Source organism: Xyrauchen texanus, chromosome 14 (assembly GCF_025860055.1).
Source record: "Xyrauchen texanus isolate HMW12.3.18 chromosome 14, RBS_HiC_50CHRs, whole genome shotgun sequence".
Lineage (NCBI taxonomy): Eukaryota > Metazoa > Chordata > Actinopteri > Cypriniformes > Catostomidae > Xyrauchen > Xyrauchen texanus.
In genome coordinates, this window is record NC_068289.1 from 39,284,924 (window position 1) to 39,312,423 (window position 27,500).

General features: G+C 40.2%; 1 protein-coding gene across 1 annotated transcript in view; it reads right to left on the reverse strand.

Annotated features, from left to right (window-relative positions):
- The window catches only part of LOC127655375 (glycine receptor subunit alpha-2-like), a 23,851-nt gene extending 2,392 nt beyond the window's left edge, over positions 1 to 21,459 (reverse strand). Inside the window, exons 1-8 of the mRNA XM_052143154.1 lie at positions 21,129 to 21,459; positions 18,084 to 18,205; positions 17,382 to 17,449; positions 11,862 to 12,085; positions 10,585 to 10,667; positions 10,360 to 10,497; positions 5,917 to 6,131; positions 570 to 719 (exon numbers count right to left, since the gene is read on the reverse strand). Coding sequence (XP_051999114.1) covers positions 570 to 719; positions 5,917 to 6,131; positions 10,360 to 10,497; positions 10,585 to 10,667; positions 11,862 to 12,085; positions 17,382 to 17,449; positions 18,084 to 18,205; positions 21,129 to 21,196 — 1,068 coding nt within the window. The 5' untranslated portion in view covers positions 21,197 to 21,459. The remainder of the gene's footprint in view (positions 1 to 569; positions 720 to 5,916; positions 6,132 to 10,359; positions 10,498 to 10,584; positions 10,668 to 11,861; positions 12,086 to 17,381; positions 17,450 to 18,083; positions 18,206 to 21,128) is intronic.
- Positions 21,460 to 27,500: the final 6,041 nt, after the last annotated feature.

Sequence of the window (27,500 nt, forward strand, 5' to 3'; positions counted from 1 at the left end):
ATAATAATGATCTAATAATAACTTCATTAAGACTAATATTGAATAATTTAATCAGAACAATAACTTATAAATGTATCTTTATGAATATTTATACCCTGTAGTGATTATAAAGCGTTAGTCATTTTAAATTTAAATTCGAATTTCTGAGTGAACTATCACATTAATACTTTATTGTTCCCTTTTGGCCCAAAATTAGCAACTTTCTCTTCTATTTGCATATAATTAAAGAGTAAACTAAATAAAACCATCACTGAATGTCTGTTGAAACGCACGGGCACGATGAGTCTTGTGCCCGTAGGGGACTGTCTCCGTTCTCTTAAAGCACAGAATTGGAAATGTCGATCATTAAACCTCAGACAGCGTTTAAGTCAGTGATTTCTAATTTACTTTGGTGTTAATTTCCTCCTCGTCAAGACGATAACGCTGATGCATTTTAGCAAGCTAATCTACTTTCTGAGCGGCGAGCGAGCGGCGGTGGCATACGATAGCGTCTTCAGTCATTACACAGGTGGAAGATCTGACCTCTGACCTCCAGCAACAAACAAGAGCCCACCGTTACGTGTTTGTACCTTCTGCTTTCGCCTTTCCCTTCGTTTCAAGCGAAGAAATTCCCTCTGCTGTCGGGACACAAAGTTTACGCCGGCGTATTCCAGAAGAGCGGCGAAGACAAACAGCAGACACACGGCCATCCAGATGTCAATGGCCTTCACATAGGAAACCTGTGCATTGAAATCTCCTGTAATAAACGTGCTTCATTTCGGCAGTCTACTAATGCATGCGTTGAAAAATGAGTTAAAGTGATGTTAAACTAATCACCAAGATAAGCACTCAATGTAGAGTCACCAACACATTTACTTTATCATTACGCAAGGTTTTATTGTAATAAGGTTTAGCTTAAAACCTCATTAGAGAAGCAACTCTCACAGCAGACGGTCATTTGCATTATGGGATACGGATCAAAGAAAGCTAATCACCCTGATAATTGTGTTCTCAGCTTTTGTTGCTTTGATTCAGTTCTCTAAATGGCTTTCCACGAAATACTGATATGCTTTGATGTACGTCTCTGACGTCTCGTAACACTTGTGGACGTCAATGCATCAGAGACGTGATTAAACACGGGGACGCACGTCATCTTTCTCATTTACATGAATGTGTTTATTCTAGAGCTCATTATAATGACGCGGCTTTGCTGTCCAATGTGAATGTACATGATTTAACACGTGCAACTGCTCTGGGGTTTATGGACTGTTTGTGATAATGACACGAGCGAATCACGTTTTGTTATTGCACGCTCTTTAAGGAATAGATCTCCCAAAAATTAACATTTGATCATTTACACACCCTTAATATTTTCCTCCTCAATTGAAACACAGAAGGAGAATTTGTGCATAATATTGGAGTGTCTGTTCGAGATTTTTGGGTCTCCTTTAATGAAGAATTATCCTCATAATACTGGACTCTGAATATAAATAAGCAATTGTATCAGTTTAAATGCTTTCTTAGTTATTTATTATTTTATCTCTTTTCTCCCAATTTGGAATGCCCAATTCCCACCTCTTAGTAGGTTCTCGTGGTGGTGCGGTTACTCGCCTCAATCCGGGTGGCGGAGGACGAGTCTCAGTTGCCTCCGCTTCTGAAACCGTCAATCGGCGCATCTGATCACGTGACTCGTTGTGCATGACACCGCGGAGACTCACAGCATGTGGAGACTCATGCTACTCTCCACGATCCACACACAACTCACCACACGCCCCATTGAGAGAACCACTAATCACCACCACGAGGAGGTTACCCCATGTGACTCTACCCTCCCTAGCAACCGGGCCAATTTGGTTACCCCATGTGACTCTACTCTCCCTAGCAACCAGGCCAATTTGGTTACCCCATGTGACTCTACCCTCCCTAGCAACCGGGCCAATTTGGTTACCCCATGTGACGCTACCCTCAATAGGAACCGGGCCAATTTGGTTACCCCATGTGACTCTACCCTCCCTAGCAAACGGGCCAATTTGATTACCCCATGTGACTCTACCCTCCCTAGCAACCGGGCCAATTTGGTTACCCCATGTGACGCTACCCTCCCTAGCAACCGGGCCAATTTGATTACCCCATGTGGCGCTACCCTCCCTGGCAACCGGGTCAATTTGGTTACCCTATGTGACTGTACCCTCCCTAGCAACCGGGCCAATTTGGTTACCCCATGTGGCGCTACCCTCCCTGGCAACCGGGTCAATTTGGTTACCCCATGTGACTCTACCCTCCCTAGCAACCGGGCCAATTTGGTTACCCCATGTGACTCTACCCTCCCTAGCAAACGGGCCAATTTGGTTACCCCATGTGACTCTACCCTCCCTAGCAACCAGGCCAATTTGGTTACCCCATGTTACTCTACCCTCCCTAGCAACCAGGCCAATTTGGTGGCTAAGGAGACCTGACTGGAGTCACTCAGCACGCCCTGGATTCAAACACGTGACTCCAGGTGTGATAGTCAGCGACAATACTCGCTGAGATGCCCAGACCCCCTGAAATGCTCTCTTGAAAGCCAGGTTCATATAATGCTTTGGATAAATTCGTTACACATTAATTTCAGGACACTTAAGCGTATCGAGATCATCGTAATGACCAACATTTCTCACTTTTTTCTTTTTGCATTGCGGTAATGAGAATTTGAGCTAAATTGTAATCAAATAAAAATCAAACATTTTTGAGACGTAAAAGATGAATCTAAGATAAATCATGTCAAATCTTTGTATCACCTTTAACCCTTAAATGCATGCCTGGGGTCTTTAGTGACCCGGACCTCATTGCACCTGTACCTGTGTGCCCGCACCTCTTTAGTGTTCCTCAGTCTCTCTCATATAAATAGTGTGACACACAAAAGGTGCCAAAATTGCAAAAAAATAATCATTATTTAATATTTGTTTAAGTACCAAAAGTGGAAAGGGTCTTTGTTCTCATATCTATGTCATTTTACTATCACAGGATATCTAATTGACTGTCAATTACAAGTGAGCGCTATATTCATACAAATAAACACTATATAATGTTGACTTTCTGTGCAACAATAGTGAATGATCTGTTTCCCATATGTGTGTACACATCATAATATACTGTGCGTGTTATTTCTTCCTCAAGGTGGCGCTGATGTTTCAGTGATTGACTTGATTTACATTTTACATTGAAACAACATGGAAGTAAACTATAGCATGTTTAACACATGATCAGTATAACTATTGATATTTGTGTGTACTACTTATACTCGATAAGTGCCTGAGAAAATACTCATAAGCTACACATACATTACACATGTGTACATTATGTGTTATGTGTAGCTCAATACGTGTTTGACAGCCAGTTGCGTCTCTAAATCCTGTTCTTATCAAGTGTGCCGCACAAGCCCTCAAAAGTGAAGCCAAAACGTCTCTATCACCCCCCAGTGGCTGGTCCTAGTATAGGTCATAAACCCCGCCTCCCCATGTTATTCAACGGGACGTGAGACCAACTAAACAATTAAATTACACTTCACATATCTTTTTTCCAAAGATAGTTTCTGTCATTTACTGTCGTTTCTATCACGTTGATGTCATTTCAAGTGTTTGTTTTCAAAATAAGTGTGTTTTTAGTTATTTGATGCTATAAAAACGCTGCTGTGACATCATGATTGACAGCTGTGATTGACAGGTTCTCTGAGCGAAGTAGTCACTGAAGCACCAACTGACTTTTTTTCGGGATCTTCGGAGGACTGAGGAGATTGGAGCTTTAAATTTAATATCTAAATTTCTATAATTAATTATTTCACACCGTCATAAGTCAAAAGTCAAAAGTGCAGGGGCGTGTGCTTGCGATTGATTCAGCGAGAGTGAGGGCGGGGCCTTGATTTCGCGGCTTTACTTCCTGCTCACTACTGCGCAGGTCTGGTCCCGAAATCGCAACTACGCAGACTCAAGTCCCAAGATGTCAGCGCCATATCGGGACACTGGCGGCTTCAGTTCTCACCAATGGAAAAGAGCGAAGGGGCGTCGTCCATCTTTTTTTACAGTCTATGGTTCTTATTTGTTGCATTTTCACTTTCAAATATAAAAAAATAAAGCATCAAATTATATAATTTTTTTTATTTTATTATTTTCTAATTGTCTTGAAAATTTGACACTATCTGAGCATTTTGTACATCTATTTTTGGTAGATATAAGTGACCCGAATCTGTAAGAGTGTTTGGGAAAATTGGCATGCATTTAAGGGTTAATGTGATGATGCAATCAACCAATTTCAAATGAACAACAAATGGAAACGTTTTAGAAGAAATAAAAGACAATAACCTGGTTGCATACGTGTGCACACCCCTCAACTAATTCTTGTCTGAAGCACCTTTTGCTTTAATCCAGTCTTGATTTGTCCATTTTTCCCACTCTACCTTGCAAAAAAGCTCCGGATCGATCCAATTGGGAGGGGATCTCCTGTGCACGGCCCTCTTCAAGTCATTCCACAAGTTTGTGATTGGATTTAGGTCTGTGCTCTTGATCTTCTGAAGCCATTTCTTTGTTGACTTTGATTTTTGTTTGGGATTATTTTGGTGCTGAAGAATGAAATTCCTCTTCAGCTTTCTAATGGAGGACTGCCAGTTTTGTGCCAAAATGGAAAGGTATTTGGCACGATCCATGGCAACGTCTATCTTGACTAGTGCCACAGTCCCCGCAGAAGAGAAGCAGCCCCATAGCATGACTGTGGGTATGACATCATGGTGTCATTACACCATAAAAGTTTTTGCCACATTGTTTTGAGTCATTGGAAATATGCCAGTTTGGCAAAATTTGTGAGTATTGCCATCCGTCTTGCCACCCTACCCCAAGCCCAGACAAATGAAGAATATAGGATATTGTTGGCACATGCAGCGAGTGACCAGTACTTGCCAGATATTCTTGCAGCTCCTTAAATGTTGCTGTCGGCCTCTTGGCAGCCTCCCTGTTAACTTTACCATCAATTTCTGATGGGCGCCCTGTTCCTTGGAATGCCATTGTGGTGCCGAGAGCTGGACAGGAAGAGAAATCGGCCGGGGGATTGTACATGGCAACTGGGCCAAAACCGTTCTTCATAACGCAGTGGATAATTTTAGCTTGTCACGGACCATTCGGCACATTACCAGCCTGCTCGGTGCTCCCGATGGCCAGTTTGCACCACATCGGCCACAAAGTGTGTCGGCCCACCGGGAAAATGCCCTGTATGCCAGATTACCAGTCCAGCCCTGGTGGTGCCCCATTTTCTCCACTTGTTTATGATGGCTTTCACGGTGTTACATGACATCTAATGCTTTGGATATTCTCTGGTACCCCTCTCCTGATTGTTATCCCTTCACAATGAGGTCCTGCACATCCTTTGTAAGCTCTTTGTGGACCATTGCTTCAGCATTAAGATGCAACCAAGAAGATGCCAGAAACAGCTGACTTCTTATTTGACGACCCGATGAGTCACATGCCCCGTTATAAAAGTGTTTGCACACTTATGCAACCATGTTTATTCCTTAAACTTTTATTTGTTGAAAAAAGGTCTGACATGATTTGTCTTTTTAACATTTTTAACAGGATTGTGTGGAACTTTTATAGCCACTGAAATGTCCCATTGTAAAAATAGGCTTCATTTTCTACATGCAAAATATAATTTCTCATTTGCTTCTTTAGATTTTGGAGTAAAATGGGACTAGGACATTTTCTTGACAGGTTTCATGAGAATCACCCACTTTGTGGCTGGTGGAAACAATAACAATCTCATTACATAATAGAATACAATATTAAAACAATAGAGTCTCTGGATAATGCATAGAATCATGTTTGACTGTAAAGTATGCCCATGTATTCTCTGAAGTACATCCAGGTGTATTCAGGGTCACAGGTGAACCCTGGTGCTGCATTAGGTTGATCTGACCTTTGGCAGTGAAGCTCGTGAGCCGGAGCTCTGTGTTGTCATGGTGAGGACGGTGGTGATGCCGAGTGCGACACGAGCGGGTGCTGCATCCATGTTGATCCAGAAGGAGACCCAGGAGAGGATGACGATCAGCAGACTGGGGATGTACATCTGGATGAGGTAATAACCCATCTGACGCTCTAGATGAAACTTCACCTCAATACAGGTGAACTTACCTAAACACACACAAGAAAGAGTTACAGGGTCGTTCCACGAGGAATCAAATGTTCTAAATATTAATAATATTTTTAGGGGGGTCTGGGTATCTCAGCGAGTATTGATGCTGACTATCACCCCTGGAGTCGAGAGTTTGAATCCAGGGTGTGCTGAGTGACTCCAGTCAGGTCTCCTTAGCAACCAAATTGGGCCGGTTGCTAGGAGGTAGGTCACATGGGTAACCAAATTGGCCGTTGCTAGGAGGATAGAGTCACATGGGGTAACCTCCTCGTGGTGGTGATTAGTGGTTCTCTCAATGGGGCGTGTGGTGAGTTGTGTGTGGATCGTGAGAGTAGCATGAGTCTCCACATGCTGTGAGTCTCCGCGGTGTCATGCACAACGAGTCACGTGATCAGATGCGCGGATTGACGCTCTCAGAAGCGGAGGCAACTGAGACTCGTCCTCCCCCACCCGGATTGAGGTGAGTGACCGCACCACCACGGGGACCTACTAAGTAGTTGGAATTGTGCATTCCAAATTGGGATAAATGGTGATATAAAAAAAAGTGTCTCCTCAGCTGTCCCCTACTCCATCTGTAGCCTCTGATGAATGTTTCCAGCCTTTTGAGTTTGGTGGATTCGTGTCGCTGACCGGCCATGTTGAGGACCAGAAGGTGTGATACGGGGGGCTCTCAGTTTTTTATATTGCTTGACTTTTTCCTCTTTGCGTGTGTAATGCCAGCACTTTTGTTCAGGGCATTGAAATCGGTTTCGTACCTGTCCCTCTCCATCTTCTGGGTGTCATCTGACTTGGTGTCCGGATGTTTTAATGTAGTGGCCCATTCTTCCCATCCTTTTAAAGATATTGATTTTATTATGGGAAACTAAATGCCAGCTTTGCCTGTTACAGATACTCCTCAAACTGATCTGCAACCTGATGAACTTGCACAAAAACGTCCAGATGTGTTCTCTGTCAGTGCAATTACTACGCATGAACAAGCAATGCGCACAATTCAGAAGAATGACGTACATTTAGGTGAGTCGGTTCTCACAGATGCTCTTGGGAAAGCTGTATTCCCTGGGTCTTCAGATGTCACTAAACTGACTCAGAGTCAGTTTAGTGACAGAAACGTCGCTCCAGAAACCGTTGCCTTTTTTCCCATCTCGCGTGAAACACTTATTGATGCCCAAAAAAGTGATCACACATTAGGATAATATCATTCAAGCACTGATACAGCGATACAGCAGCCGCATTGTCAGCATTGTTTCATTGGAACAATGAAGTGTTGATGCGTCAGTGTAGTGTTCATCTGTTGAATGATGAGAATTCAGATGACTGGAATGTGGTACATCAAATTGTGGTCCCTTCAAAATTTCGTTTTGGCCCATGATCACCTTTGGTCTGGGCATCTTGGTATAACCAAAACTCATGCACGGTCTCAGAAGCAGAGGCAACTGACCAACTGACCAGACCACCAGGGCTGGACTGGTAATCTGGCATATTGGACATTTTCCCAGTGGGCAGATGCACTTTGGGGCCAATCAGGGGGGAACTAGCCATTGGGAGAACCGAGTGGGCTGGTGGGTCGGCCCCAAAACATTCCTGAATGGGCCATGATAAGCAAAAATGACCCGCCGCGTTATGCAGAATGGACCACAAAACGGCGCTGCGATATGCAGAAAAGTATGCAGACAGCGAACACCCCCCCCCACCACACACACACACACACACACAACCCTCATCGCTCCAGAACCGGGATTGAGACGAGTAACAGCGCCACCACGAGGACCTACTAAGTAGTGGGAATTGGCCATTCCAAATAGGGAGAAAAGATGTTCCACCATTATTCAACATGGCATCGACGTAGGCAGTGAATCAAACAGCATGCGTATCACTGTCCGGTATGTAAGAGGGAAGTAGTGAAGAAAGTGGTAGAATATCTGTTACAGAATGGCTTCGCTAAACAGCCCATGGAGTTAACCATGCATTTTGGGTCCTAAAGTGGATGGGTCAGCCAGATTCTGTACTGATTTCCATGACCATACCCAATTCATTTCTATTGTACTGAGGATTGTATCGTTAATCTTGCAGCCCCTCAGTACATCATTAAATTGAACCTTTTAAAAGGTTACTGGCAGGTGCCTTTGGCCTTGTGCACTTCTAAAATCTCTGCATTTAAAACCCCCAATTGTTTCCTCCAATACACGCGCATGGCATTTGGTTTCACCGGCTAATGTCTATGGTTCTTGGTGACGTTCCTAGTTGTAACATGTCAACACTGAGCGCTGTCTTTGATTGACTTGCTGAGGATTACCTGCCATTGAATTTAGCAAAATGTGAATTCGCAAAAGCGATGGTAACATACCTGGGGAAGCAGGTCGGCAATGGTCAAGTGCATCCAGTGGATGTGACGGTGTCAGCTATCCTAATGTAGCCTTCACTCGCCACGAGGCTGGAGCTGTGACGATTCTTAGGAACGGCTGGGTATTGCAGGTGTTTGTACGAACTTCTCTATGGTTGTTTCCCCTTTAACAAAGTTGTGTAGTCCCAAAGTACCTTTTATTTGGTCTGATGAGTGTCAGCGTGCTTTTATATGTGTCAAGTCTCTCCTCTGTAGTGCTTCAGTGTTGTCATCCCCTGTCTCGGCCATTCAAGCTTGAGGTGGATGCCAGCGTGACGGGAGCTGGAGCTGTCCTGCTTCAAGATGGTGCTGATGGCATTTCGCTTTACCCAGAATGTGTCACAAAGCAGGTTCTTCTTTTAGGTGGGGTGACTTCAGGTGTTTGTTTTTTCTCGCTCATGCTCTCTTCTTTCTCTCTTCGAGCGTGTGAATTTCTTTTAGGTCCGCCTTTGCGAACCAGCGACTCATCTGCTTATCTCAGCTGACACTGATGGCATTGAAGTACAAAAAAGACAGTTAGCACATTACGTGTTTTTGACAGGGCGGACGGCGGGGCTGGGTCATGATTATACACACCCGGTTCTTTATCAGGCTGATTAAGCCTCCGAGAGGGGTAAAGGCCGACTGCGAGAGAGAGAGATCGTTTACGGTAAGCTGACCGTAAACTAAGCTTTTCATTAAAATATTATTTATATTGTCAAGCCGGTTCTCGCCTCCTCCTTTCCATTTACACTGGTGCCAATGGAGGGATAAGCCATAGTAGAGTTCTTGCCACTACCATCCACCCCAACGGAGCAGCCGCGGCCATCTACTGGGGGACGAGGAGCCCGGCCGCCTGGAAGCGGAGGAACGGCCGCCGACCGCGAGGGGAGAAGGGGCTCCTAACCGACCGCCTGGAGGACTGCCTCCGATCCGCTCGGGGAGACGCAGCTGTCGTCCATTAGAGGGTGGAGGTGTGGCCGAGGACCAAGCTACAGCATATCAGAGAACCGGCGAGTAAGTGTTTTTTTATCTCTCTCTCTCTCTCACTCACTGCCGCTCCGCGTTGGCCTCTTTTAAATTTTACAGTGTTTTTTGGTGGGTACTACACTGTTACAGGAAGTACCCCCACATTTGAATTATTTCTGTTTCCCTCCCCCTGTCCCCTCCCTCATCCAGGTAGACGGGGATGACCTGTCGGCAGACGGGGCAGAAGGCACGGGGGGTGTACGTCATGCCAGGGGCTCCCCAGCCTGAGAGAATGAGGGAGGAATGTGACAGGGTGGAGGGCGGGGCTGGGTCGTGATTATACACACCCGGTCCCGTATCAGGCTAATTAATCCTCCGAGAGGGATAAAGGCCGACTGCGGACTGTGGTGCAACAGAGAGATATGACACATGACTATTTGATAAATTTTATGTTTTTACTAATTGCAATAATATGTGAAGTGCGACATTTTTTATAAATGACCAAATAGACACTTCTGATGGCTGTGGCTCAGGTGGAAGAGCGGGTCGGCTGCTAATCGCAGGGTTGGGGTTTCGATTCCCGGCTCACACGACTCCACCTGCTGAAGTGTTCTTGGGCAAGACACTGAACCCCAAGTTGCTCCCAATGGCAGGCTAGACATGCAGCTCTGTCATCATTGGTGTGTGTGTGTGTTTGTGTGTGTGTGTGTGTGTGTGTGTGTGTGTGTGTGTGTGTGTGTGTGTGTGTGTGTGTGTGTGTGTGTGTGAGAATGGGTGATAGGACACAGTGTAAAGCACTTTGGTAACCTCTAAGGTTAAAAAAAGCACTAAATAAGTGCAGACCATTTACATGCCTTGGAAAGACAGCATCAGAGTTAAATGTTAAATAATGCGGTCACCTGTGTTGTAGTGTTTGGTGCAGTAGCCGAGGTCTTTCTCATCTCTGATAAGGAACTGCGGTAAAGTCAAAGCATCTGCCACCTGAACGGGACCTTTATCAAGCCACTCAAAGATCAGATCATTCATCGTGTAGCCGACTGAAGAAACAAATAATAATCACGAGAAATTGAGCTCAGAGATATTTAGAGAAACTCATTGAACTAATAATAATAATAAATACTTACAACTCTCCAGCTGCATCGTGCAGGTCTGTACATCCATGGGAAAGTTCTTTAGATCCATCGGACAGGACAATATTAATGTCAATCTATAAATAATGTGACAAACAACCTTCATTATTCCTGTATTATGTGCTGTAGGCGAAAACTAGCTTGACTTAAACCATTCTTCATTAGACTTGACCCAAGACTTGACGCTTAGACCATTTGGACCCATGTTTGATTGAAGGTATCACCTAAAAACGTGTGACTTTAAACGCACGTCTCAGCAGAAGCGAAGTAAAGCACACTACACATGCACACAGGATGATTTATGCATGAATTCAGAGCGTATGAACTATTGAGCGCTGTCTCAAATGGCGAGGACTGATGTGTGGTGGTTTCCTTTAAATAGAAAGCCATTTGGGAAAAGTGGGACAATGTCATGTCAGCCGATTTTCAAAATAGAACGAATTCTGTCTTTCTGTAATCATACGTGACTGTGGAGTGGAGGGGGGGCCGGACCGGGCACGATATTCCGCCCCGGCCCCGCCCCCCTCCGCTCCACAGTGACTTTATAATAAGAGCTACTATACGCCTCCTACAATGCATCAAATATAAGTCGCTGAATATAAATGTTTCTCTATTCCTCAACTGGTAGAGAATAGTGCAATGGAAACGTATAACCACTTACGGTTACGTGAGACAAAAAGGTTTGAACATCAACCGTAGCAAGATTACACTTTTATTTAATCAATATAAAACTTTTTTACTATAAATTCTCCTCCTTGCCCAGTAGGTGGCGATATGCACTAAGAATGCAAATAGCCAAAAACAAAAGAAGAAGCATGTGAAAGTGAAAGTGGAGATTTATAGTAAAAAAAGGACTGTTTTTCACCCACACCTATCATATCACTTCTGAAGTCCTGGATTAAACCACTGGATTACTTTTATGCTGCATTTATGTGCTTTTTGGAGCTTCACAATTCTGGTCACCATTCACTTGCATTGTATGGACCGACAGAGCTGAAATATTCTTCTAAAAATCTTAATTTGTGTTCAGCTGATGAAAGAAAGTCTCACACATCTGGGGTGACATGAGGGTGAGTACATGATGATGAAGTTAAGCTCAATCAACATCTGTGGGATAATATTGATTACCAAAAATACATTTAGACTAGCAAAAATCTGTTACAGTGAGACACTTACAATGGAAGTCAATGGTTCATTAATGACACCCTCTTCCAGGAAGTGACATCGTTTTTGGAGGGAAAACGACAGCACCGGATTTGAAGACTTCTTACCTGATGCTGTACAGAACCGTTCCGTCTTTAAAGATCCTCAGGAGTTTGTTATCTGTGGTGACATCATGGAAGTTTGCGCCCTTCTCATTGGCAAAGAACAGATCCGGTTTCCAGATGGAGTCGAGCATGGAGGGGTCCAGATCCAGAGAAGAGTCCGGGTACTCGCTGTACGCCAGTCGAGGGTCGTTCCATTTCTGCCTCAGGAAGATGTTCACCCTGTAGTCCTGTCAGACGCACACCATGATGAACCCGGTAAGTTTCCTCTGAACTTATTAAAGTATGAATCAGAATAGAGTTCAGGTGTGGAGGTCAATAGTACAGGAAAGTTAATATTCATTGATGTATGAGGAGGAAGAGATGTTATTCTCAATATGGATGGAGGCTGTAGGAATGGAAATCCCGCCTTTTAGTAAAGTCTAAATGCATTGTATGATAGATGCATTTTAAATGCACATTAGCTGAACCAACCTGATGAAATAGAGTTTTTTAGCCTGTTTACAGATTAAAGGCTAATTTCTGATGCCATTGAATCAAATGTAAATTTGATAGTTTTGGAGATTTGCTTTAAGCACGTGTGACCACATGCGTGGAGGTTGTATTTTGGCTTTGCCATATGCAACTCATTATATAATTTCATTTAAACCAACTGATCTCAGTTCAGGAGACTTAAAAGTCAGTAAAGGGTTAAACTTTCGACCTACTGAGTCATGTGACAAAACAACATGGCGCTGACCACAGCTGAGTTTTTCTTTGGGAGAAGCGGCAACAAAACTGCATCTGGTGAGAAACCGAATTAAGTTTTTACAATGAAACCTGTTTGAGTCTAAAGATTAGAGTCTCTAGTTTAATCTGATGTGCCATTTTAAAATGTTTTGCCATTTATAGCAAAACAGCACGCTGATAAACACAACGTAGACTACTGTGTACTTTAGCACATACTTTCCTTAGAAATCCTAAATTTACATTGAGAATAAATCGGTTCATCCAAAAGCTGAAAATGTGTCTTTCAGAGGCTTTATATGGAGTTATGATGAAAATAAGGAGCATTTCAAACTGTTCTGAGACCAGTGCAGACAGACAGCACACTGGAGGTTAAGTCATGCACTAAATAGGGAGCAAGGGAGCATCCTATAGCTCTCCTATAACTGTTCTGAGACCAGTGCAGACAGACAGCACACTGGAGGTTAAGTCATGCACTAAATAGGGAGCAAGGGAGCATCCTATAGCTCTCCTATAACTGTTCTGAGACCAGTGCAGACAGACAGCACACTGGAGGTTAAGTCATGCACTAAATAGGGAGCAAGGGAGCATCCTATAGCTCTCCTATAACTGTTCTGAGACCAGTGCAGACAGACAGCACACTGGAGGTTAAGTCATGCACTAAATAGGGAGCAAGGGAGCATCCTATAGCTCTCCTATAACTGATTCTGAGACCAGTGCAGACAGACAGCACACTGGAGGTTAAGTCATGCACTAAATAGGGAGCAAGGGAGCATCCTATAGCTCTCCTATAACTGTTCTGAGACCAGTGCAGACAGACAGCACACTGGAGGTTAAGTCATGCACTAAATAGGGAGCAAGGGAGCATCCTATAGCTCTCCTATAACTGTTCTGAGACCAGTGCAGACAGACAGCACACTGGAGGTTAAGTCATGCACTAAATAGGGAGCAAGGGAGCATCCTATAGCTCTCCTATAACTGTTCTGAGACCAGTGCAGACAGACAGCACACTGGAGGTTAAGTCATGCACTAAATAGGGAGCAAGGGAGCATCCTATAGCTCTCCTATAACTGTTCTGAGACCAGTGCAGACAGACAGCACACTGGAGGTTAAGTTATGCACTAAATAGGGAGCAAGGGAGCATCCTATAGCTCTCCTATAACTGTTCTGAGACCAGTGCAGACAGACAGCACACTGGAGGTTAAGTTATGCACTAAATAGGGAGCAAGGGAGCATCCTATAGCTCTCCTATAACTGTTCTGAGACCAGTGCAGACAGACAGCACACTGGAGGTTAAGTTATGCACTAAATAGGGAGCAAGGGAGCATCCTATAGCTCTCCTATAACTGTTCTGAGACCAGTGCAGACAGACAGCACACTGAAGGTTAAGTCATGCACTAAATAGGGAGCAAGGGAGCATCCTATAGCTCTTACCAGTGCAGACAGACAGCATACTGGAGGTTAAGTCATGCACTAAATAGGGAGCAAGGGAGCATCCTATAGCTCTCCTATAACTGTTCTGAGACCAGTGCAGACAGACAGCACACTGGAGGTTAAGTCATGCACTAAATAGGGAGCAAGGGAGCATCCTATAGCTCTCCTATAACTGTTCTGAGACCAGTGCAGACAGACAGCACACTGGAGGTTAAGTTATGCACTAAATAGGGAGCAAGGGAGCATCCTATAGCTCTCCTATAACTGTTCTGAGACCAGTGCAGACAGACAGCACACTGGAGGTTAAGTCATGCACTAAATAGGGAGCAAGGGAGCATCCTATAGCTCTCCTATAACTGTTCTGAGACCAGTGCAGACAGACAGCACACTGGAGGTTAAGTCATGCACTAAATAGGGAGCAAGGGAGCATCCTATAGCTCTCCTATAACTGTTCTGAGACCAGTGCAGACAGACAGCACACTGGAGGTTAAGTTATGCACTAAATAGGGAGCAAGGGAGCATCCTATAGCTCTCCTATAACTGTTCTGAGACCAGTGCAGACAGACAGCACACTGGAGGTTAAGTAATGCACTAAATAGGGAGCAAGGGAGCATCCTATATCTCTCTATAACTGATTTGAGACCAGTGCAGACAGACAGCACACTGGAGGTTAAGTAATGCACTAAATAGGGAGCAAGGGAGCATCCTATAGCTCTCTATAACTGATTCTGAGACCAGTGCAGACAGACAGCACACTGGAGGTTAAGTCATGCACTAAATAGGGAGCAAGGGAGCATCCTATAGCTCTATGTACAATAAGACCAGAAATAAAGCAGGTTAAGAAAGTAAAAACGGTTGATTTGAACGGTTGAGAACGCTCACTACACAAAACACCCCTGAGACGTTTTATTGGCTGCAGACAGATTCAGGTTCAGCGGACCTCAGTGAGTTCTTCTGGCGTTTAAGTGCTTGTGCTGTCTGCTTGAACAGCTCTGTTACTCTTATGGATTTTGTTGAGCTTTCGCTCAAATGCATCAATATGTTGTTTTTGTTCAGCTACTTGATACAAGAACTCTTTCATCAGTAATAAAACATGTGCATGGCTCTAATTTTTCACCATAACTTACACCAAAAGACATTATTCAGTCACTTTGTGAAAATTGCTTTCTGCTTTTGTTACGGGTGACATTCCAAAAAGATCGACCCAATTAATCCAATTAGCTGGTTAATAACGGAACATTATTAAAACATGAAATGGGTTGTTTTTGTGTTATAATGGCATGTTGAAATATTTCATGAACGGCTAATTTTGTGCAAACTCCAGAGATGCTTCGGTGCTTTATTTATATTGTTTTGTGTATAATCAGTGTTGGGTGTAATTGGATTACAAAGTAAGTAGTTACTGTAATCTAATTACTTTTAGCACACATAAAGTACACATTTTAAATTCCTGTAATCGGATTGCAGTCGCTGACTCTCAGTGAAAGTTATTATTATAAGTACAGTACCTGGGTCAGAAATACTTCTAAAATAGTCGTATTTACATTTAATATGTTCATACGTACGTCTGTTTGCGTTACGGTGACAGTGGAAAGGTGTGCAACATTGAACAAAGAGAAAATAGACATTATTTTGTGGTTTAGAAAGTAACGAAAAGTAATGGGATTACTTTTTAAAAAAGTAGTGGGTAAAGTAATCTGATTACATTTTTATAGAGAAGTAGTGAGTAATTTGTAATGGATTACTTTTTTAGTAATTTACCAATCACTATAGATAATATATATTTATGCTATTGGTGACCCTTTACACACCTGCTGTGATTGAAAGGATCTTTAAAATATGTCTATAATGAGCATTTATTAAAGCGTTGCATTTGAGATGCTCTTAGTTTTAACTTTGGGCTGCAAGAGACAAATGAGACCAGGCTCTAGATTATTTCTTAATTGTTTACCCCTAAAGCGTTTGATCTGAATGATAGACCTGAGACCAAATCACGAGGTGGTAATCTCATGCATGTGCACGCAGAACAAGGGAACATCAAAGGAATGTTACATTTAATGTTAAACATCTCAAAAATGGTGATATTCTGAGAATAAACGTTAGAAACTGCTGGAACAAAATTAGCGGTAGAAGACTCAGAGCTGATGCTAAACGTTCTTTGGAGTAACACAATAGCAGCAGAAACATGTTTTGAAATAGGAAAGAGGGTCAATTGCTGCCTGATCTTATGAAACTGATGCGCCTGTGATGACCGTTTTGCTAAAGGATATTATGTGGTTCGTTCACACTCATCACAGCAGGTGAAATGTCCACTGTGTGGCGCTAAAAGTGAGTTAAATGTTCACCCAAACAGAAGAGGTTTGTAAAGTTCATTCTTTATCGAGTTTTAAATCAACAAAACCTCCCTAAACCTTAAACCTGAACCTCACCGATCGACTCGCGTGCTCTTCTGGACTTGAACCCACCGGTTTATTAAATTGGGATAACTCAATCCTGTGCCATCTGGCTGCATACGAGGAAGTTTACATTTTATTAGTTTATAGATTATTATTAGTTTATTAGTTTAATCCAAAGTGAAATACCGGCAGACTGTATCGGTCTGGAAAGCAGCTGTCTGATGTGTTGAAGGGATTGTGCGATTACTAATGAACAAACGGAGCAGATTTATTTCTGACAGACTACAAAAGGTCGATGATCGTTTATCAGCAGTCATATTATAATCCCCTTTGTGCTGATAAAACTTCTGGAGTAGTAGTTCAGTGGGCAAGGAAATAAACACAGTCAGTCTCACACACACACACACACACACACACACACACACACACACACACACACACACACACAGACACACCCACACACACCCACACACACACGCACACCCACACACACACACACACAGACACACACACACACACACACACACACAGACACACACACAACACACCCACACACACACATACACAGACACACACACAGACAGACAGACACACACACACACACACACAAAACACACACACAGACACACACTCACACACACACACAGACACACACACACACACACACAGACACACACACACACACACACACAGACACACACACACAGACACACACACACACACAACACACACACAGACACACACACACAGACACACACACACAGACACACACACACAACACACTCAAAGAATTTCTACATTTTATTATTTCCCAAAAAATGGCATATTAATTAATAGCTTTTATATTTGTCAGTTTACATGCCCAAAATATCAATGTTTTTACACGTATGAACAGAACTTATTAATGACTTCTAATACAGTTTTAGATGAAAAGCATCGAGTTATGAAGGATTTATAATGGCACACTCACCATAGTCGTCTCCGTCACGGAGCCAAAGCTGTTGATGAAAATATTGCATGTGACGTTCACGGGGGGACCTGAAACAGCAGAACGACAACAACACAGAATTCAACATGTCTGATCAGAGGAACCACAATGTAGCTCTGTAGATTCATCACAATTTCAATATTAATTTAGCTTAATTTGATATCATTGTGAATATATTGTAGTTATTTACGTGGTAAATAAGTGTTAGAAACACCTCTGAGGTATCTCGAACCTCATGAATGATTCATAACAAGACTTTTAATCACTCCTGGGCTCAAACGCTCATCAAAGCCAAATAAAACTTGAACATAACATCTGAATTAAACCTGGCACTCGTTTACTTTGGAAGGAAGGAACGTTATTATTAGAATGTAAATAATAGAGAAGATATTTGGTGTTGTGATAGAATATTCTTTTTTTACCTTTACTTTTCCTACCACTAGTTGCGTCTCGTGACTTTTTTGTGTTTGTATATTATGAATCCTGATTATTATTTGTCTTGTGGCAGATATCTCTTTAATTTATGAAACATAAACATCAAACGGATAAAGAAGTTGTAAAAACATCACAATAGTTTTACATTCCAAACATTGAAAGCAGGTATATCAGAACAATAACGTGTTGTTGTTGTTGTTGTTGTTGTTGTTGTTGTTGGAATGAACAGAACATTAAGTGATGTCATGCCTTTAAAGTTAGGTCTTATGCGCGCATCATATCCGGACGTCCTCCCCATTAACTTGTCCAGGAAATCTGAAGGGGACATTGTCGATGAAGATGCTCTCTCATACTCTTTTCCTTCTGTTATCCTATAAAACACAACAGAGAATGTGTGTTATAGTCCAAACAACGTTCTGGATAATTATTCAGTTACCACAAAAAAACTCAATATTCCCCTAATGCTGGTTTATGGTCCAATTTGGTTATTCTGTAGGAAGCAATTTCCTCACATTCTAGGAACATTCTTTTATGTTTAATGTGTGATAGCCATAAACGTTCCTAGAACATTCCAGGAACCAAAAGTTGTTAGCTGGGAATGCTACAGATGTAAGAAAAGTGTCACTAAATGCTGCATAAAAGCTTCATTAGGCGTAATGTCCACTACAAATGATCATCACTACAATAGAACAAGGGGCACATTGTCACACTGTGTGGGGTAAGTTGTCTCAGTGGAAACCTGCCACTAAATGGCCAACGTTTCAGCAACATTTTAATTGTAAAACAATGATATGTGCCATTGACAAATAAGGTTGTCCAAGGTGCTAAAATGTAGAGTTTCTAAAGTTTGTAGACATGTTTTCTTTGAATTCATGTTGTTTTTACACATTTTTTTAAAAACATTATTATTGACTTTCAACAAAAAATGTATTTAATGACCATCAAGTTTCCTTGCACCTCAAATACATGGAAGTGTACAAAAACAAAAACCTTTTCATACATATGTTTCAAGGTGAAAAATCTTTATTTTACAAATATCATACATTTTTAAGTCAATAATATCAAGAGGTTCTCTCATGGTTACACCAAATGACAAACAAAATCAGATTTTTTTAATTATATTTTTTCTTTAACTATTGCGAGGGAACGCAAAGAATTGGGAGGGAACACAAAACCTATTGCAATGGAATGCAAACTAATAAGATGGAACGCAAAATGTAATACAATGGAATGCTAAACTTATTGCAAGGGAACGCAAAACTTATTGCGATGGAATGCAAACTATTAAGATGGAACGCAAAATGTATTGCGATGGAATGCAAGGGAACAGAAACTATTGCGATGGAATGCAAAACATATTGCAAGGGAACAGAAACTATTGCAAGGGAACGCAAAACTTATTGCGATGGAATATAAAACTTATTGCGATGGAATGCAAACTATTAAGATGGAACACAAAATGTATTTCGATGGAATGCAAGGGAACAGAAACTATTGCGATGGAATGCAAAACATATTGCAAGGGAACAGAAACTATTGCAAGGGAACGCAAAACTTATTGCGATGGAATATAAAACTTATTGCGATGGAATGCAAACTATTAAGATGGAACACAAAATGTATTTCGATGGAATGCAAGGGAACAGAAACTATTGCAATGGAACACAAAACTTATTGCGATGGAATGCAAACTAATACGATGGAACGCAAAACGTATTGTGTGGTAACGCAAACTTTTACGATGGAATGCAAAATGTATTGCGATGGAATGCAAAACTTATTGCAAGAGAACACAAAACTTTTTGCGAGGGATCGCAAAACGTATTGCAACGGAACAGAAAGTATTGCGATGGAATGTAAAACTTATTGCAAGGGAGCACAAAACTTATTGTGATGGAATGCAAACTATTAAGATGGAACGCAAAATGTATTGTGAGGGAACGCAAACTATTACGATGGAACACAAAAGTATTGCGATGGAATGCAAGGGAAAAGAAACTGTAGCGATGGAATGCAAAACTTATTGCAAGGGAACCGAAACTATTGAGATGGAATGCAAAACTTATTGCAAGGAAACAGAAACTATTGAGATGGAATGCAAAACTTATTGCGATGGAATGCAAACTATTAAGATGGAACACAAAATGTATCGTGAGGGAACGCAAACTATTATGATGGAACGCAACATTTATTGCGATGGAATGCAAGGGAACAGAAACTATTGCGATGGAATGCAAAACTTATTGCAATGGAAGAGAAACTGAGATGGAATGCAAAACTTATTGCAAGGGAACAGAAACTATTGCGATGGAACGCAAACTATTGAGAGGGAACACAAACTATTGCGATGGAACGCAAAACTTATTGCGAGGGAATGCAAACTATTGCGAGGGAACGCAAACTATTGCGATGGAACGCAAAACTTAATGCGAAGAAAAGAAAAATATTGCGATGGAACACAAAACTTATTGCGATGGAACGCAAACTATTGCGATGGAACATAAAACTTATTGTGATGGAACGCAAACTATTGCGATGGAACACAAAACTTATTGAGAGGGGACGCAAAATATTGCGATGGAACACAAAACTTATTGCGAGGGAACGCAAACTATTGCGATGGAACACAAAACTTATTGTGAGGGAACGCAAACTATTGCGATGGAACGCAAAACTTATTGCGAGGGAACGCAAACTATTGCGAAGGAACGCAAAACTTAATGCGAAGAAAAGCAAAATATTGCGATGGAACACAAAACTTATTGAGAGGGAACGCAAACTATTGCGATTGAACGCAAAACATAATGCGAGGAAACGCAAAACTATTTCAGAACAAAAATTCCTGCCCTGACCTCTTAGGGGCTCCATATGTTTTAAATGCATTTGTGAATATAGAAATTAGCGTCACTTCATTGGCCCATATAACACAAAACAATTCATGTTTACAACATATAAAACACATTTGTCAACATGCCCCAATTAAAATGTGACAGCCTGCACAAACCTGACATTTATGAAAAATACCCGTTTCAATCTTAATTATATAATTGACCGTTATCTGTACGCCATTGTGGTTTTATTAAGTTCACTAATTTACCCAACAACTATTACAAATATATAATGACACTGTAATTGTAATTTGGAGGAAATTTAAGACAGTTTTCCTTGCCCTGATCTTCCCTACTTAACTAATGAACATTGCAAGAATCGAAATGAGGCTCATTGAATCATCGATTAATACTATGATTTTTGTTTTAAACGCTGTTTGTTACTTTGACATGTCCAGGTACATACCTGAAGTTGTGTATTTGAAGGAAACACGCGAATAAAGTTGTGAGGAGTTTGAGATCAGGGCGCGTCATTCCTCCGACACTTTCTTCCGAACTAACACAGAGCCGGAGGTTTCCACAGGTAAAACCGAACACACCAGACACACTTCAGTCCAGATGCTCATGGTTCAGTTTGACCAAAGAAACGACACCGATACGCCGGCGGATCCGCTGTTGCGCGTGCAGATAATGCCACTGGAAGCTCCAGTCACCATCGCGCGCTTGACATTCAGTTGGGGCGGGAAAAGAAAACGCGCATGAAATCCGTGTTGCCATTAAATGCGGAAGCTGCGATGTGTTTGAATGTTTGTCTCTTCTGATGAGAGATGTTGTCTTGCGCACCCGCTTCAGCACTTGGACAGCTCGAGTTCCTGTGCGCATGCGCATTATGTGGCTGCGTAATCTGTAGTGTTGATTAGAGAGACACCGGAATCCCTCAAAGAAAGTCCAAATAAAAGTTCGGGTGGTCGTAAAAGTATATGTATTCTATTGACACTGATGTCGGCTATATTTGCTTCCAAAGGGATATTTGATATGACATTTAGAGTGAACCTTGAATACGTCATGGAATAAACAACAATATTACAACACAACAATTTAGCAAACAGTAAATTAACTTAGGGCCTAACAGTAAATAACAAAATAAAAAAATAATATATAAACAGAAACAAATGGATTTTTATACATTTATACATTTTAAAGTGTTATGTATTGTTATTTTTAGAAATTAACAAAATAATTAATTAAATAAAATGTATATATACTCATTTACTTGTTTATTTGTTGTTTATACAATGTATAAACAAAAATGAAAATAATTACAATACATAAATACATTTATTTTAAATTTGTATATGCTTATAAATATTAAATACAAATAAACACATAAGTAACAATACATAAATATAGAAATGTATTTATTTGTTTCTTTGTTGTTTATAAAATATATAAACAAAACAAAAAACAAATAAATGCATTTAAATACATTAAATATGTAATTTTTTATATGCTTAAATTAACAACCATTACAAAAATAAGTAAAAATACAAACATTAATTTATTTACTGTTAATATAATATATATGCAAAAAACGAATACATAAATAATGATACATCAATTAAGAGTTTTGTTTTATTTTGTATAGGCTTATATACAGTTTATTAAAAACAAATAAACAAATTAGTAACAATATATAAATCAATTTGTTTGTTTATTTGCTGTTTAAAATATATGAATAAAAAACAAACATAAATAAATTACAATACATAAATAACAATTAAATTTTATATTCTTATATATATATTAACAACAAATAAACAAATAAGTAACATACATTCATTAATTAATTTGTTTGTTTCTTTGTTATTTATACAATAGATAAACAAAACAAAATACAATACATAAAGTAAAAGTTTATAAAAAATTGATACGCATATATATATATATATATATATATATATATATATTAACAAAATGTAAACAAATAAGCAACAATACATAAATTCATTTATTTGTTTTTATTTGTTGTTTGTTAATATACAAACAAAACACATAAATAAATTACAAAACATAAATACAACATTGTATTTTTTATAGAATTGTATTAACAACAAATATACAAATAAGTAAAAATTCATAAACAAATTAATTTATTTGTTTATTTGCTGTTTGTATAATACATAAACAAAAACAAACACATAAATTAATTACAATACATAAATAAAAATGTTATTTGATTGTATATGCTTATATATATTAACAACAAATAAACAAATAAGTAAAAATGCATAAATTGATTTATTTGTTTATTTATTTGTTGTTGATATAACAAATATAAACTAAAATAAATACATTAAATTACATAAATACTCATTTTATTTTGTTATTTATATATACTATATATTACATTTATATATTATATATATAATTTCTACCAAATAAAAATAACGCATAAACAATAGGCTCACCGGCATACCTCTTGGGAATCCAGGTTGTCTTGGAAACAGATTCACTCAGCACATGAATGCAAATGCTAAAAGGTTGTGCTTGTTGCCGGGTGCAGTGTGTGAGTACAGATGGACAGAGAGGGTCACGTCTGCATGACTGAATCACATTAAATATACACTCACACATGACGGAGGTGTTTCTTGTGGTTTGTCTTTGCTTTTAGTTTTTGTGTTCATTGAAAAAAATAGCTCACTTCAATAAAAGCTTTGTAGTCTTTTATTATTCATGTGTAAAACCTTTTAAAATAGGATTTATAAAAGCAGCAGTGTGTAACAGTGATTTGACTGTGTTTTGTGCCCAACAGTGACAAAAACAAACAAAAATGTATCCAAAATGAGTTCAAATCAATGGTGTTTTCTCAAAGTTTTGAAGGATGATTTTCTAAAGAGAAGTGTTTTATGTACAATCTCATTGCCAGATCAGATGGAAAATAACAATAATGACAGAAATATTAACAATAAAAAAGTGTTTTCTATAGTCTCAGGTGCTTCACCTTATCTTGTTCTGTATGAGTCGGTGTGAAGCTTCAGGCGGTGAATAAAAGCTCGTTGATCTCCAGTGTGACAGTCACTGTCATTGAAGCTCTGATGCCGTCGAAACTCATTTCCTTCAACATCTTTAAATCAAAACCTGTCTGACCTACAAAACACACTGACAGTCCATATTATGCGTATTACATCCAATCATGTAATTTGTGTCTGTCAGTGTCAAAACAGACACGGACAACATATCATGTGCTTTGTTTTTATAGGGAAAGTTCTCCCAAACATTTCAATTCAGTCATTGTTTACTCACCCGTGTGTTGTTCTAACACTATATGACTTTCTGTCTTGTTCTGAACACAAAGGGAGAAACTGTGAATAGATGTTGTGCTCAGTGATGTCATACAATGGCAGTTTATGGTGACACCTCTTCAAGCTTCAAAAGAACACAAAAGTATCATTCAGAAGTCTAATTAATTATTCATGAGACTCATGATTGTTATGAAAGTATACGATAAGATTTGATGAGAAACTGAAATATAATGTATTATTTAGTGTAAATGTTCACTGACCGTTGATCTCCTGTGTGTGTTCATGATAGGACACGAGAGCAACAGTTCACGCACCCCTCACGACATTGGGGCGTTCAAGAGAAAACTTGTTGTGTTTATCTAGAAACAGCGATAGTGACAACAGAACACAACTGCACACAAAACACAGAACAGAACTTACTAAACATGTCTGAAGAGTTTGTAGTCCAAGAATTGATGCATTTCTATGCCCAGCCTTATTTTTTTGAACGGTGCCAGTTCACGGTGGATGGATTTACTCGCGCAATGCTGAAAATAGCAAACAAGGGATGGAAATAATTTACCGTTGCTTGTCACGGCTGGTTGAGATAAAAACTCTGATTACCACAGAAATGTTTTATCTTTAAACCTTTGATCATGTGTCGTTTGCTGTCAGGTTTGGACACGGTGTGACTGTGGCGTCCTGTAGCTCCTCTATGTTTCTGTTTGATTTACAAGTAAGGCTGGGCACAGAAATGCATCAATTATTGGACTACAAACTCTTCAGACATGTTTAGTATGTTCTGTTCTGTGTTTTGTGTGCAGTTGTGTTCTGTTGTCACTATCGCTGTTTTTAGATAAACAAAACGTGTTTTCGCTTGAACGCCCCAAAGTCGCGCGGGCGCTGCGTGAACTGTTGCTCTCGTGTCCTATCATGAAAAAGAAATTAAGTCATATAGTGTTACAACAACACAGGGGTGAGTAAACAATGACTGAATTTACATTTTTGAGTGAACTACCCCTTTAAGGTTCTTCAGAAATGTTTATTTTGTGTTCCACAGGATAAATATAAGTAAACTGGTTTGAGGTTGAGTAGCTAAAAGAGTGACAAAAGAACTATTGCAGTAATTCAGGCTCATAAATAATGTGAGCTAAGCCAGTGGGTCTCTTCACAAGACAGGTGAGAGACACAATCCTCCAGCGTGCCTTTGACTGGTCATTAAATCCACTGAATGTTGACCTTTGCTCTGGTGGGAAGGGTAATTATATAGGAGAGGTCTGCTATATTAAAGCTGTGAATTGTTCTTTTTATGTATTCTTTTTATATAATATGGTCATTAACTCTGTGGTTGCTGTCACAATATCAGGGTAATGGCTGTAATGAATGAAGAAGCGGTTTAAGACTCGGTATATGTCAGGTTCGCATGTCTTGTGTGACACTTCATCTTTTATCCGGGCGGTTGGGGTTACACTAATGGGGGGGAAAAAGTTCTTGAAGAGAAATCAAATTTCAGACGTTTCATTTGGCCATTAGAGAGAAACCAGTTTTCTGTAATGTAACACAACTATGTGCTGAAAAATGTTTCCTCCAAACCTGTTTATTCTAGGTTACATTTAATTACATTTGTGTGTTTGTTCATGTGAGTATATGAGAATTATAGTCAACATGACATGTTGTTCAATGAGAAAAAAAATGTAGGGTGGGATTTTTTCCATTGGATAAAGATACTTTTATTGATTAGATGGTGAAAAATAGGCCTTGAATACCACAATCATGGCTTGTGTTTAACATACGATGCCTTTTGGGGTCTGGTTATCTCAGCGAGTATTGATGCTGACTATCACACCTGGAGTCGTGAGTTTGAATCCAGGGCGTGCTGAGTGACTCCAGTCAGGTCTCCTTAGCAACCAAATTGGCCCGGTTGCTAGGAAGGTTAGAGTCACATGGGGTAACCTCCTCGTGGTCACTATAATGTGGTTCTCGCTCTCGGTGGGGCGTGTGGTGAGTTGTGCGTGGATGCCGCGGAGAACAGCGTGAAGCCTCCACACGCGCTACGTCTCCACGGTAACGCACTCAACAAGCCACGTGAGAAGCTGCGCGGATTGACACTCTCCGACTCAGAGGCAACTTTATCAATGAGCGCAACAGTCTGGTTTCGGAAGTAACAATCCCATTAACTTTCTCCACAGGCGAATACATCTTTAAAGACTGAATTACCATGAGCCTTCAGGCTGTTAACCGCTAGTATATGCTTCTGTTGTGGCCATCCGGAACTACACTACCCATGATCCTGCAGAGAAAGATCCACCAATCAGAGAATCACAGTAAAGTGCGCCAAAAGAGCTCTGCATCTCCGCCCACTCCCATGATGCACTGTAAATGATGCAATCGAGCCGCTCTCTGTACACTCTCAAACTACTTATATACTTGTATATATCTGAATGTTTTGCAATAAAATTTAAATATATCGTTTCCATACTTATAATCAACAACAAATGTATATATTTCCATAGTTTTTAATACGATTGTGTCATTTGCAATGGTAATGGGATTGTAGTTCATTAATACAAAGGTCTTGTATCTGCGCTGATGAGCGGAGAGGATAAATAGGTGTGCTGAGTAACTGAGTAACTGAAGCTTTGAAACCTTTACCAATCTTTTGTTTTGAACCTGTGCTTCTGAGCTCGTAATAAACTGGTTGTGGCAGGGCGGTGGGCCGGGTCGTGATTATACACACCTGGTCACTTATCCGGCTAATCAAGCCTCCGAGAGGGATAAAGGCCGACTGCGGAGGATGGTGCGGGAGATCGTTTACGGACATGTCCGTCATGTGTGTTTTTGTCTTTTGTTTAAGTTTAAGTTTATAATTAAAATATTATTTATATTACAAAGACGGTTCTCCCTTCCTCCTTTCCATTGAACTACGTTACAGCTGAAGCGAGGATTAAGCAGAGGATATTTCTGAACGTATGGACTGCAACAATGTCTTCAATTATTGAGTGAAGTACATCACTACTTCCTACACTTTCAATAAAGTAAACTGTGGTACTTCCTCATGAGGGGTCAGACCTCTGCCATGAGCCACATGTACACTGTGTGCTATTGTATGAATTTGGACTACATTAATGATACTTTAATAGTGTTTTCAGTCGTATTTGGAACTTTTCTTACTTTTTGTTTTGCACAGGATAAATAACAGCATACAGGCTCAGAATGAGTAAATAATGCCAGAATATATTTATATATATATATTTTTTTTTTTCCTCAAATTGTTTCTTTGTTTCTCTGTTGAATTGCTTTATTTAATAATAAATAAATATTATTTATTTATTATAATATTTATAATAAATATGGCAGTAATAAAATGCATATCTGAATCTGGCTGAATGCGTTTGGAATGTTTGTAGTCTGTCTCCATGGATACCCTGGAACCATGTTTATTCTTTGTTCATTCAGTAATGTGGATAATGTGGCAAGTGTTGCAGAGAATGTAATTAATATCTAAATGAAACAATTGTAGCCTGTAATTATAATGTTGATAAAGCTAATAGTGTGAC